Source organism: Poecilia reticulata, linkage group LG13 (assembly GCF_000633615.1).
Source record: "Poecilia reticulata strain Guanapo linkage group LG13, Guppy_female_1.0+MT, whole genome shotgun sequence".
Lineage (NCBI taxonomy): Eukaryota > Metazoa > Chordata > Actinopteri > Cyprinodontiformes > Poeciliidae > Poecilia > Poecilia reticulata.
This window is the reverse complement of record NC_024343.1, coordinates 27498544-27512995: the sequence shown is the minus strand read 5'-3', so window position 1 is coordinate 27512995 and position 14452 is coordinate 27498544. Positions and strand designations below refer to the sequence as shown.

At 36.7% G+C, this 14452-nt stretch overlaps 1 protein-coding gene across 1 annotated transcript in view; it reads right to left on the bottom strand.

The window, feature by feature from the left end:
- The window catches only part of gbe1b (glucan (1,4-alpha-), branching enzyme 1b), a 108648-nt gene that overhangs the window by 92088 nt on the left and 2108 nt on the right, over window positions 1-14452 (bottom strand). Inside the window, exons 2-3 of the mRNA XM_008426352.2 lie at window positions 3827-3996; window positions 77-192 (exon numbers count right to left, since the gene is read on the bottom strand). Of these exons, the coding sequence (XP_008424574.1) occupies window positions 77-192; window positions 3827-3996 (286 nt within the window). The remainder of the gene's footprint in view (window positions 1-76; window positions 193-3826; window positions 3997-14452) is intronic.

Sequence of the window (14452 nt, the reverse complement as noted above, 5' to 3'; positions counted from 1 at the left end):
AACTCTCTGCTCCGTCACGGCCAGACGTCACCCACTGAGGGCGTGAAAAGAAGCATGAAGACGTTCTGTTCTTTACCTTCAGCTTGGTGCAATGATCCACAGCTGGAGAGTTGTCAGACTTAGGTGGAATAGTCAATTCCCACTTGCCAAACTCTTTCTTGGAGTAAGGGTGAGAGAATTTGTCCCAGCCATCTATGGGAAAACAAACACAATTTAAACACTTTAAATTCAGTTTATTTACAAATTTCAGTATTTTGATTAGGTCCTGATGACAATAAATGCATTAGTTAGATGAATAAATTATAGAAAGACAATGTGCATATGTTGTAACTTTTTTTCGTGGTAGGTCTCTGCATTTATTAAGAAACATACAGCTGTGATTCTTCAGACGACAGTAATGGTTCCGTTTAAACCACATTTCCATTACTCATCTCAATCTTTTCCTTTGTGATCACAACAATGCATAACAACTTTTACACTACAAATATTAACATCCCAAATTTGAAAGTCATTAAAATATTTTTTTTATCATTATTTTGAAGAGAAACACAAAAAGTTGATTAATTTAGAGTCCATTTATGCAAATGGTGTTTATTTTCCATATTATCTAATATTTGAGGCTAGAAACATTAACATTAATTTTAATATCAGAGTGCCAAATTGAATTTGGAGTGCCAAAAACTAGCTGCTGTGGTTGGCACACCTCCTCCAATGCACTAATAGTAGAGTTAATTTTTCATTTTTGAAAATATTTAGTGAACAGCTTCCTCTAAACTACTTTTCCGAATAAATCCTAAAGCTCTAATTTACTTGGCTTTACTTGGTTTTGGAAAAGTGACATTTCTTTTGCTAAAGGCAAGTACCATGTCAGTATATGCCTTTATTATTTATTGAACTAATGCTGAATGATTAGAGCTTTGGAGTTAGCACAACCAACTTTTTAGTTAGCTGTGTCCACTACTGATTAGTGGCAACAATGGTTTTCCCATCCCACAAATGGAATTGGGTACATTAAAAATACATGAGAAAAATTCTTGTGAGGAAAAAAGTAAAATACAGGAATTTTCACAATACAGAAAATAAAATAAAAAATTGCAACTGGAGTGCGTCTAAATAATGCATTTTGAAAGTGACTCATTCCATTCACTCCCGTTCTCCAGAGAAATGCACAATTTGGCCAAATCACATTGCCCTTACAGAAAATAAAATTCAAAAAGCACAAAAAAAAAAAAAATCAAAGGTACCAAAAAGTGTAAACACAAGGAACAGTTCATTTCTGTCAGTGTTCCACTTTTCTTTCAGATTTCTATGATCTATTTTCACACGCTCCCTCATAAAAACAACCTTACATAACCCCTTGCTGTTGTGTTTGATCTCTCTACTGATCTGTGGGTCATGTGACTATTGCAACAGAGAATAAAGCAGAGGCCACCCTACATCCAAAAAGAAAAAGAAAACTGATCAGACTGCATCGTAAATTCTATATTTAAAGGCAACAACATCCCCAGTTGTCTGCGACTGACAGAACACAAAACATTTATTATAAAGTGACCACCCTGGCCTGTCAATTTAAGATGTTTTCATTCTGCAACGCATATCTGCTTGCTATTCATGAGTGGAAACAAGGCAAGGATAGAAAATGAATCACAGGAGATGCTCTAGAAGTGTTGGGGCGCAACCCCAGCACTTTTCACAGGTACAAAGTCATATTTTTTCACTATTTATTTATCTCCCTTAGCCTAAACTCGACTGGGAAAAAAAAAACAAACAAAAAAAGAAAACAGTGCATTATGCATCCAACCTGCACCATATTCATGACTAGGGCTGTTGGGCTGTTTCCACATTTGCTATGAAATTGAAATCAAATAATATGACTGAGCCGTGTCAAAATGTAATCTCTCACTGAATTGAATGTTGGAATTGAGCTGCTGCCCAAGGTCCTGGGAAGATAATTAAAAAGGAGAAGGAAGTGTAGGAATACAGAAAGAGGAAAGCGCAGACACGGAGCTAACTAGCACAAAAATGAACAAAAAACAAATTGATACATTTCCACTTTTGCGCACAGAATCAATCCCAGGGTATTAACATTTCCACTAATGCTAATAATATCGTTTTCACTGTAGCAAAGAGATAAGAGTTGTACCGTCCTGCTGCCTTCTGGGTAGAACTTGGTCTTCCGACGTGGTTTTAAAAATATTCCAGAAAACTATCTTGAACATTTAACCTCTGTTATATTTTTATAGATGTTAGCCATCACAGAATTTCTGGGGGGGAAAAATCCTCACATTTCCTCAATAAAGAGGATTACATTTCAAATGATTGCCTATTAGCCAAAAAATAATTTATGGTAAACTGTTAAATAAAAAAATAGATATGGCAGATGCTCCATCAAAGAAGTATTTTCATCATAATGTGTTTTGTTAAAGAGAGTGATGCACAAAAAGTGTCATCTTTGGTTAGGGTAGGTTTAGTTCATTTAGGAGTTAAAACAATTGTCTTGCACATTTTATTAACTAATGGCACATCTATTTGTACTTTCTCCTCTCATCTCCTAGAGCATATTTTTATTCTTCCAGAACATGGAATCAAGTCTGGAAAACTGGAATTTAACCATACCAGGAAAATTATTATCAAATGCCGTAGTTTTCCTGAGCTATAAAACCATGCAGGTTTTCTGTCAAACAAAAAGAGTTTGAGATTATTGGCTTAATTATGCAATCGTTTCTAGTCTCTCATCTGTGCATGTTTGTTTTGTTTTTTTTTTCAGTTCAGTATGGTAGTCTCATACCTTTGCTTTGCTGCTCTCCTCTTTGTCACATCTGTATGTCACTGCAAAAGTGCCTCTACATTTTGCTGTAAGAGCAGTTGCACAGATGAGTGTGTGCCTCTGTAACGCATGCAGAACTGCAACTTCGAAGCAGCTCCAGGTGTAAGCACACCATCGAGTGTGTCAGCACACCATGGGCTCTGGGTGCTTTTCTTTGTGACCATGACCAGAGCCATCAAAGCTCTGCACAATCGATGCAGTGACACACCAAAGAGTTCTGCTGAAGTCTCGACAGCTCTGTCGCAGGACGCAGTCACAAGTTGCCGAGGTTATGGGGGAAAAACACACAGAGCCTTGGTTGAGTAGCACCTTCTGCCATCTGTCAATGCTTCGAGATTATAATGTTTTGTTGTGAAAAAAGGAGAAAGGAAATGGACAAAGAGCTCTCCAGCCACTCTGGCGAGAATCAGGAGAACGGTTACAATAACTGAGTCCTGAAAGAGCTCATTTGTTTTAGCAAGACACAGTTAGCAAAGGCTTTTAATCGGGCTTGTTAATTATTTTTTCCATTTCTCTGCAGACTCCAGAAAAAAAAAAAAAAAAAAAACATCCAAAAGTATTGACCTATAATTATTTTCAAGTTCAGGAACTGGGGAAAATAAAGATTTCATTAAAAACATAGTGGTTGCACACTTTCAACAACTTTCTAACCAATGATGAAATAACCAGCAACTGAAATATTAACACAGATACTCCACATTTAGTCTTGAATATGCAAGTTTATACTGTGTAATCAATATTTCCTACATTTCTTTCACCCTGGAGGGCTGTTTGAACAAGACAACGCCCTCGTGGTGCTTTATGCTGACCTTTCTCTTACAGACTTAATCAGCTTAGAGGTTCATGTTTTCTACCTAAATCACCATTAAGACACGTTGTCAGGATATTTCAGGACATATTTAATACAACAGAAAACAATGCAAATTTTCAATAATCTGGTGTTAATTAGTGAAAACCAGCTCATCTGTTAGGCTAGAGAACAAAACTCATGTTACTTACTGAATTCACCAGTGAGAAAAAGGGCCTCAGCAGCAGGAGCCCATTCCTTGAAAAACAGGCTGTTGTCGGGCAATCGCTGCACACCAAAGCTGCGATAGCTACGTGTGAACTGGTCAACACCTCCCTCTGCCTCCTCCAGCAGAAGGACCTGCTTCCTTAGCATGTCATACCTTTCAACCAAACAGAAAAGATTAATTAATGAAATTAAAATTCAACATCACACTGAAATTCTTATGGCTACGTTCAAAGTTCTACAGTTTAAAAGAAGGAAAATTCACTAATTCTAGGCTTATTTCCAGTATTTTGAGTGTCTCTGTTTCTAAATAATAGTTTCAGGGTCTTTGGAAGACAAACAGCTGGTTGGCTGGTGACCACAAACAATTTTCAGGTGACCAGCTGGTCAGAAATAGAGAAATCTGGTCTTTTTTCCCAATCAGTGCCTGAGTGCTGATGATAAAACTTGAGCAATCAGCAACACTCTTAAGTGTGGAAGTTTTATTGCAAGGAGATGCCTCAAATCTTGCCATTTCTGGTGTCAATGCCATTTATTGATTAAATCAGAGCAAGCATAAACACATAACTACAACCATGTACACAGAAACTCACTGCTCAGGGGAAACTTCGAGAATCTAGTTAAAATAGCCTCGCAGTTCTCTCTTTGCCCGAGTACTGGCAGAAAACCCCAGAATGCACAGGGAGAATGTAGAAACTTCATGCAGAAAGACCCCAGGCCAGCATTTGAGCCCAAGGCGTTCTTACTGCAAGGCAACAACTGCTCCACCATGCAGACTTCAGCAGAAACCATTAAGGGTGAAAATGTAATAGTCTGTTTTAGTTTCTTAACTTCGGTCATGAAGCATGCTGGTTTGGAAACCTTTGCCAGCCTTTTGGAGATGTCAGATTTAATGTAATTGTGCACAGTCTCCATGGCATTGACACAGGAAACTAATGTTTACATTTACAGGTGCGTCTCAAAAAATGCTAAGTTCAATATTTCTATCACTCATTTCATAACGTGAAACTCGTATTCTATTGTGACATAGTTCAAGCCTTTATTTCTTGAAATTTTGATGGAGATGGCTAACAGATAATGACAATTCAAAATTCTGTGTCTTAGAAAATTTGAATATTGTGAAAATGTTGAATACTGAAAACTAATGGTGCCACACCCCAATCAGTTAAAACGCCTGCAAAAGGTTTCCTGAGTAGGGTTCATTATATTAGTTAGAATTACCACCAGCATTGCATCAATAAAAGTCATAACAGAAGAAATTACAATGTAAAAATATAAGCTGGTCACATCAGGACATAACTCATTTATTATTTTTGTCTGAGTAAAGACAAAAAAAAGAAGGCATTTGAACTATTTCTAACATGATGCAAATGTTTGACTGGTACGATGTTTGCATATCTAAATTGTTAGCAACAGTAAAAATAGATTTCCTAATTTCCTTTTAATTGTCAGTGTAACAAACAATTGCAAACGCAAAACAGCGATCAAGCGTTCTGCCGTCATGCATGGGAAAAGTTTGATTTCCTTTATCATTATAACATTTCTCGAAGCATTTCAAAAACATTCTAGCACAAGCAGCCCATGGTGCCTTATTTTTTTTCTGCACCTTCTTTTTTTAATCTTTTTGAGGTTCTATCTCCAGATGAAAACCTGCCTCTCTGCCTTCAGAATGTATGACTACAGGCATTTCCTAAGAGATAAACGTCTGTCTATTACCTTGAACTGCAAAAGACAGACTAACTAGTTTACAATTTATCTCACTTTCGTTTCTGCAGGCAAGCTGGTGTCCATATCAGATTCCCCGGGTACAGAGTGCCTCTCTCAGCCAGCAGAGTTAAGTGTACTCCGTCCCCTATAGCCCTGAACCAAAGCTGAGGCTCGCCTGTGAATGCCCTGGGGTTTAATGATGATTTCTCAGCAGCTGCTTCCTGACTCAAGCATGCTGGATGCAGGCAGTGGCTACCAAATGAAAACCTTTAAAGTCTGACCAATGCTGCCACATGCCTCCTATAGCACTTTGTCACAATTTTGAGAATATGCTGAAAGGAAAGAGAGCACAAAAACGAAGTGACCCAGAGTTACAGTACTTACACCCCTAAAAATTCTGTCAATGACTTTAAATGAGGAAAGTAAACATAATTCAGCCCTTTATGAACACTCTGTCCTCTACCAACAGTGATCTGAAGCACACCACCAAGTCCCCCTCCAAATAATTTAAAATTAAAAAGATAGATATTTAAACTAGGTCTTGGAGTGGTCTAGTCAAAGCCCAGACTTAAATCTGATGCTGTGGTATAGCCTTTATTTTTGCTCAAAACCCTCCAATGTGACCAATAAAAAACTAATCTTAAAAGAGGAGTGGGTAAACATTTCTGTGCAGTCTTATAAAAGACTAATTGTCACTTTCATACAAACTTCCAGGTTTAGGGAGGAATTATGTTTAAGCTACTTTCAGCTCATTTTGATATCTTTCTTCTGCTTCATAAATAAAGTAAATGTTTGAATGCTGGTTGTTTCATTTTCTTTTGGGTTATATTTGCCTTATATATATTTTTTGATGATCTGAAACATTTAGGTATGTCAAAATAATCATAAACAGCAGAAATCTGGAAGCAGGCTAATATTTTTCACAGTACCGCATATCATATGTCTGTTTTTACTTTGACATTAATCAGAACATAGTAATAAACAAACCGAGATACATGACAAAATGTGCCTCTGAAATGTATTCTTTCAACATAGTTTTTTTTTTAATTTAATGTCTTGAGAAATTATGTGTTTTATTATTACAAAATTCATGCAGCTTTGCATGAGCAGCATTTGGTTCGATGACACCCGCACATAAAGCAGCAAAGAGCAGAAGCTTCGGCCATCTTATCACATATGGCAACCCTTTTTTTTTTTTTTCTGGAGTGCTGCTCCTGAATTCCAAATGCAGTGAAGTCGGTATTAAAACTGCAGAACTGTGGCTCACCTCATAACTGGTTTCTTCTCTCTGCATTCACCTGAAACCTTCCCGGTTCTCTGTAGATTTTTATTATGTGTTGACATTTTATGTTATCATACCATCTGTGAGTTATTGAGGCACTACAAACAGAAGCTAAGGGAAGGTTTTCAGACCCATTTCTGTTTTCCACAGTGAGTAGACCTTCAGATTCAACTCGAGTGAATCTTTCTTTTTTAATTGCTCATTACACATAATTTGAGAATGTTGTAATCCATTCATCTATGTAAACAGATTATTCATTATAATCCTTCCTCTCAACAAGGGTGTCCCAAAGTGTAGCCTGGGGGCCAATTTGCAGTCCTTAAAATGATTTTGTGCGGCCTTCGATCACAATTCAAAAATGACATAAATTTATTGGGTTGGGCTTTTTTTGCATATGCACATTAAACAATTGATTGGGTGCAATTTTCTTTCATTTCTTTTCAATACAGAAATCAAACTACTTTGCTTGTTTCATTAAATATTGTGTTTCATTTATTGTTGAGCAAGTTAAAAAAAAAAGTTTTTGCAATTTTAATCAACAAATATAAAATAATCATCAAAATATTATTATGGCAAGTCTCATATTTTAAGGGAAGGTTTAGTATAAATAGAACATTTATGTTAAATTCATAAAATTATTTTTTTCTTCCAACTTTTTTAATCCCCATTTCTAAACCAGTCTTTTAGATGGCTACAGAAGGAAAACATTGCCTTCTGCCTGGTTCCAAAATAAAAATATAAACTAGAGGGGGAGAAAAAAGCTTAAATAGCATAATGTAGTCCAAAAATGAATACGTTTTCAAATAAATTTAGATTGTTCACAGCCCTCATATTCAATCTCAAAAAACTGCTGGATGCCACAGCTGAGCAGCAAAATCTCACTCCAAAAGGAGAAGGGGAAAAAAAAGTGGGGCCCCTAAGCCAGCACTTTATAGAGCCCTCCTCCTCGTGGAAACTGACTGATCTTATCCTCTACTTCTTATGAGGCTTTTAAGTCTAAGAATGTGGTTTTTAAAGCAGAGAAAACTCTTGAGGTTTGCCTACTTCGTACTGCCCAGCGGGGGGCTCACATTCAGCTACATGCCGAAGTGGCTCCCACAAGAACACAAGCGCTCAGGTTGCAACATACAAGAGGAAGGCTGCACTTTCTGTTAGGAAAATCTTTAAACTGCTTCACTGACACACTACAAATATCTGATTGCTGCTGAAATTCAGTTTTAAAAAAGGGGCAACTTATTAAAGGCCCAGTTAGACATTACTATTGCATCAGTTATTTTATGTCTGAAAATTCCAGTTGCGATTTCCCTTAAGGGACAACACAGCCTCTTTTTTTTTTTTGCAACAAATATTGACAAGAACAAGAGAACATAAATGAGGTGCAGGTTTTTTTAACCAGGTAGTTTTAAGCCCAACAGGTCAGCGCAGCACTGGTGGGATTGGAAGAATGGAATATCTGGTTGTTTAGTCACTATCTGAAATGAATACACATCAAATTTGAACATGTTTCACTTACATAATTGCGCAATAAACATTTCCAACAAAATATATTTAAAATATATATTTTTTTTTATATATTTATTGTTCAGCCGTTTTTTTTTTTATTTTGTTTTTCTTTTACTTGGATTATTAAAAAATATCTCCCGTCTCAGTACCAACTATACAGCCTTTAAGCAGATTTGACTCACTGGATAAAAAAATACAGTAAAGTTAAAAGCATAGTATTGCTGCTATTTTTTGTAATTAATTTTTAAAGTAAATGCTTTACAGTCCCTTGCAAAACTATTAACACTTGGGCTTTTTCCATACCACTAATTGTAAAGTATTTTATTCAGATGATGGATTGAATAGGGGACGTCCATAGCTTGGAATAACCTGCTTCTAACTTGCTTACAAATTCATTCCTGACCTGTCTGGCGAGTTCCTTAGACTTCATGATGTTGCTTGTCCACTAATGGTCTCTAATCAGCCTCTCACAGCTTCACAGAGCAGCTGAATTTATTCTACGATTAGATTGCAAACACATATTCGATTAGATGACTTCTGAACTACATTTAGAGGCTTATTTCAAATAAATGCAACAATTTGGGGTGCTTCATTTGAACAAAAATTGGGTTGATCTATCACATAAAATTAAACAAATACGTTGAACTTCGAACGACACTTTTAGGGTTTTAGTTTTTATATTCTCATCCCTTTAGTGACAAGAATAAAAAGTTATAGTATCATGAGAATAAAGTCTTAAAATCACCAGAATAAAGATGCAATATTACCAGAAGAAAGTAATAAGATTAAAAGACAAAAAGTTGCTTTAATTAGAAAAAGCCTGTGATAGTCATCAATATCTGACACGTGTGGCTAGGATTACTGTGACATGCAGTCAGTCATAAAGTTGCCTAAAAAAAAAAAATACACTTTCATTTTTATGACAATAAATAACCAAAAATATCATGATACAATTTTAACATTCATTGTTGTTCACCCTTACATAGAGGGGTTTAATTCTTCTCAGGACCCAGAAGATGTTCCTTCTACGGAGCTACAGAAGTGTGAAAAACAAAGTGAGCAGCGAAACATCCAGTCTGGGGTGATTTGGAGAAAAAGTGACAAGCTCTTACCAAATCTGGCAGCAGCTGTGGAGCAGTTCTGCTGTACTATTTGTGGCCAGAGGAGCATTCTTTGACTTTACTCTCTAGAGATTCTGTCTCGCTTACACTTCATTAGGAAAACTGGTCTGTGTGGGCTTTGTACCAGTTCTGGTTCAAAGTGTCCGCTGCCAGTTCTTGAAGTGAATGTAGGACAAAAGCTTAGTTCCCCACTGACAAAACGAGCCAGCTTCAAAGAGCTTTGAATTAAATAAACACGACACATGTATTTACCTACAACAGCATTGGGTGGTTCAGAAAGAGCTGAAGTATTTATGAAAACATCTGTATAGGTGGAAATTTAAGTTTTGACAGTAAAGAAAATTGGGTGATTTTACCTAAAATTACTTTCATATTGGTGGCAAAACTCTCCAAACTGCAATATCAGGAAGATTTTATACAAGAATCAATTAGTATCAGACCTTCATTTCCTGATTTTGGTCAGCCATCCAATGCCACAAAGTGGCATACATTTTATATCCACAGAGTAACAAGCTCAGAATTTAGACATATTTAGAAGATTTACAGTCCTTTCACCAGTTTTTATGTAAACAAAAGCCCTTTTTAGATCATCTAACTTTCTATTTCAAAGAGAAACGTACCCATTTTGGCTGATGCAATTTTCTTTGAGGTCTGCCCTGAAGAATAATTTTATTTTTAGAACTAGGACACTCAAAAGCGGAAACATGTGCTAAAGATGTTTTGATGAAAAGTGTTGTTTTAAATATAGTAAGAAAAATGGAATTGTTCCTATCTGTGGGAAAACATCTCTCACCCAGTGGTTCTTAACCTTTTCTGAGGTACCGAACCCCCCAGTTGCATATGCGCATTCACCAAACCCTTCTTATTGCAACAAAACACACAAAGTACTTTGTGGTATTCTGATTTAGTAATGTCATTATATTAGCTTTGTTATCACCCCCACACCACTAGAGGCAGTACCAATACCGAAAAGATGCGACTAAGGAGCAGATTTAGACTATAGAATTTGTGGTAAAAACTGTGAGTTTTGCTGAAGTAATTAAAGACACAAGTTCAAATTCATGCTGAGAGTGGAGCTCCTTCAATCAGTGCTCCTCCGCAGCTCTGATTGGCTAAGCAATGTAACGTGATCCTCTGCAGAAAGTGATGGCAAAGCGGGGCGTCATCACGGCTTTACACAAGTGTGTCTTTACCTCCGCGGCAGAGGCTCCGCCGAACCCCTGAGACCGACTCATCGAACCCCTGGGGTTCGAGCGAACCCAGGTTAAGAACCACTGATCTAACCTATATCTGACTTTTGATCAAGTAAAAAAAAAAAAAAAGGTTACTATTATTATTATTATTTGCTCTCCTTAGCATTGATAACAGCATATTATGGTAAAATTGATAGACGCTACTCTGATTATTTGACTTGTGCATCCCTTGATGTCACCACTCCATCACATATGTATGACATAATTGTGATTTTAATACACAGATTGTATCAAAAATATATAACACCTGCTAAAATAAACCACAGAATAAACCCATAAATCCACTACATAAACATACTTAGTGTTCTACTCTATAGAATAACAATGTAATATCTCATAAGCTGCTTAACACATGCCAGTCCTAGCTTGCTAACACTTTAAAACAGCTTCCTTAAACATCACTCTGGTAGCGCTAAGTGGTAGCCTTCTTTCAGCCAGCCAACCAGCAATGCCCAGCAATGAATGGCGAACTGCTCAATCTGTGTTAGTTTATTTTCACTCCAGCACCTTGTCTGGTGAATTACAAACCTTAGGAACCGAAGGATGAAATAAATAATAAAATTTTAACAACACAACTTTTAGAAACCTTTGTATACCACAAAGGGCTGCGCATTATAATGTACATTAAAAATCTGCATTTTAAAATATTATAGCAAACATTTTTATGCTTGTGCTACAAAACTGCAAATCTCTATTAAACCAGTCCTATGAGCTAAAAATCCTTTACACACAGCCCTGCTTTGATACCATCAACTGCCCCTTACAGAGCCCTGTCCAACAAAGCTTCCACAGGCTACACATGCTCATTAAATGTTTAAGTGGTTTTGTTTTTATATCATTTTGTAGCATTTGTGAACAAAATCACAAAAAAAAAAATTGTCTTAAATAACTTGAAATCCAACTAAATTTTGTATTTTTTGCCATATTAGTCATGAGAAATTTATTCAGTAAAGACATAGAAGTCATTGCTTCTGAATAAAATTCAGCTTATTTTATTTTATTTGTATTGGTATTTTAACAAAATGTACAGTCTCGCAATAGTATTTCAAATAATATCTGTATCCATCTCTAGGAAAAAGCTGAACTCTGCGTCAGGTTAACACTCTGCTGGTTGCAAAATGTGAGAATCTAAATATAGAGTGATCGGTTCTGTTGTGATGTGTTGCGTGAGTGATGGTGACAGCTGAAGCACAGTGGTGTCGAGTCCATCTGGATCACATGAAGACACACATGAGAAAGCTGTTCAGCCCTTGATCTTAGATCGTACTGGGGTTTACATCAGGTCATCAGTAGGGAGAGTTTAAAATAACGTCCTACTGACTGAGGATCGAGGAAGCAAAGGAAGAGGAAGTAGCTTAATGCCTGAACAGAAGTCAATTGCCAAAAAACAAACTTTTTTGAGTATTGTGACATAATATAAAGTGGTAACTAACTGATGTCACTCAACTCAAAACAATTACTCTGACCGAAATGGTACTAGCAGAAAATTCCTTCACTTTTTACAGCCAGATTTAATCAACCAATCAAATCACATGTTCCTTCTGATGCGCTTTTGTGTGTTCAGATTATTACTACAGTAAACCCTCGACTATTTGCTGTTCAGTATTTGTCGATTCACCATTCACAATTTTTTCTATGTAACACAACTCCAATTTGTTCATGAAAACTTTGCCTATCCGTGAAGCACACAAACAAAAAGCTGAAATACATAAGTGCAATGGTACTTTGCATGCTATTGGCTGGTGTTTGCGAAGCAGCCAGTCCAGCAGCACAATTCACTTCCATGGCGTTGATTGGCTGTAGAATAGAGAGAAGGAAGACTGTATCCAGTAGCTTCTTCTTTATTGTTCTAAGGATTTTATCTATTAGTATTAGTATGGCTGTGATGTTTAACCCCCTTGAATAAATGGAGTCCACTTTACTCGGCAAAACTGTACTAATAATGAAAATAATAATCAGTTTTGCGCCAAACACACTGCATTACCATTCCAAGCAGATTAACATTAACATTGCTGGATTTTTAGTTTTTGCTGAAAGCCTTGTATTTGGACTCCTGAACTTGAGCTCAACCGGTCCAATTTTAAATATCTGAACTCTAAAAGTGAAGGGTCATGTACTTTTTGTTTAGTGAGTCATTTTAAGATACAAATTGTACTGCAGTTAAAAAAAACATACACTACTCAACCCTTCCTTCAGAATTGTGCAAGAGGAAGGTTAAATATTGAAGCGTGTCAACAGAACTCTGCACATTGTAGCAGTGACATGTAAACAGTCGCAGCAGCCGTTTTCACAATCCCTTTCAAAAACCACATCCCAGTGAAATTAAACAAGAGGAGAAACAAGCAAGCACAAAAACTAATTGGGATGAGAGAGTTCTCCTGGAATCAAATTAACGGTGCGTAGTGTCTCTGTGTGACGTGAAAGTTGATTAGACCTGAAAAATGGGCAGCGCTGAGCCCTGGGTTGGTGGTGAAATCCAAAGAATCAATCTTTGTGGTCATAGGTCTCCTTCTGATAAGGCTGCTAAATTCTTGGCACTGGGACTCAGCATGTCACAGCAGCTCAAAAAAGAAAAAAAAAGAGATTTTGATTTCAGCTTGTGTTTGTGTTATGGTGTTTGGTCTCTGGGGATGAGAACACTGGGAGCTTATCAAGAATTAACCTTGACACAGCAGCAATTCTATATGTAAAATACTTTATGTGCAGCGTTTATCAGCAGGACAGGTGTTGGAGACATGTCTAGTGTGCAGTGAAGCCTAGAAATCCCAAGCTGTGTCTTAGATGGAACTGACATGCTCATCTCTCTGCGAGGCTACAGCCCTGATCGCTGGCTCCAAATACTAAGCAGGTGGTCCCTTACCTGCCACATTAGAAACGAGATCTGACACGGTAATGAAAACACATGAAACTATGTGGTCCCTTAGTGGAGTTTTGAGGCTTAGTTTCACTGAAGGATGACCCAAAATGAGCAGATGCCTCTCTGGGTTATTATTACTGTCATCTTCTGACTGAGAAACAGGACATCATCAGGAGAGGGTGGTTTAACACGAGCTGGAAATTAAGTTGAACAACTTCAATGCAATGAGATGAGATAGAACCATTTCTATTCAATAAAGTGTCTGAAGAGCGATAATAAGCAGCACAGAATTAAATTTCTGGCACAGTTGCGCAGTAGTTTTTACAGACAAGCAGATGGTGCGCAATGAACAATGTAAAAAAAACTATGAGTAAAAATCTAATAAAAATTGTAAAGAGTACATTTGTTCATAGTTTTGTTTTAAAAATACATTTGTTCATAGTCAAAGAAAATAAATTCACATATAATTGTATTTCTGCTAATGTAAAACTTAGGTTTTGCTATGGTAAACATAGCCTAGTTCAAGTAAATGCCAAAAATCGCCCTTCTTTAGGGCGATTTTTGGCATTTACTTGCCAAAAAGTAAATGCCTGCTTACACAGGTACACTGATTAATGCTTTATGATTAATGTTTCTAAGAGTACATTTGAACTTTTTTTACTTTTTACATGTCCTATTCCATAACTTATTGTGATTCTGATGCTTCACTTTGAAAATTAAATCATAATTTGGAAATCTGAAAAATAATGAACGTTTGCTTATCAAGCAACAGTACTGTCATGAAACATGAATGCATAGTGATTTTCAAAACTATTTGAAAATATCAAGTAGAAAATACTCATTCACCCCTGGCAAAAAGCTATACAAATCACTCTAACAAACCTAATGGA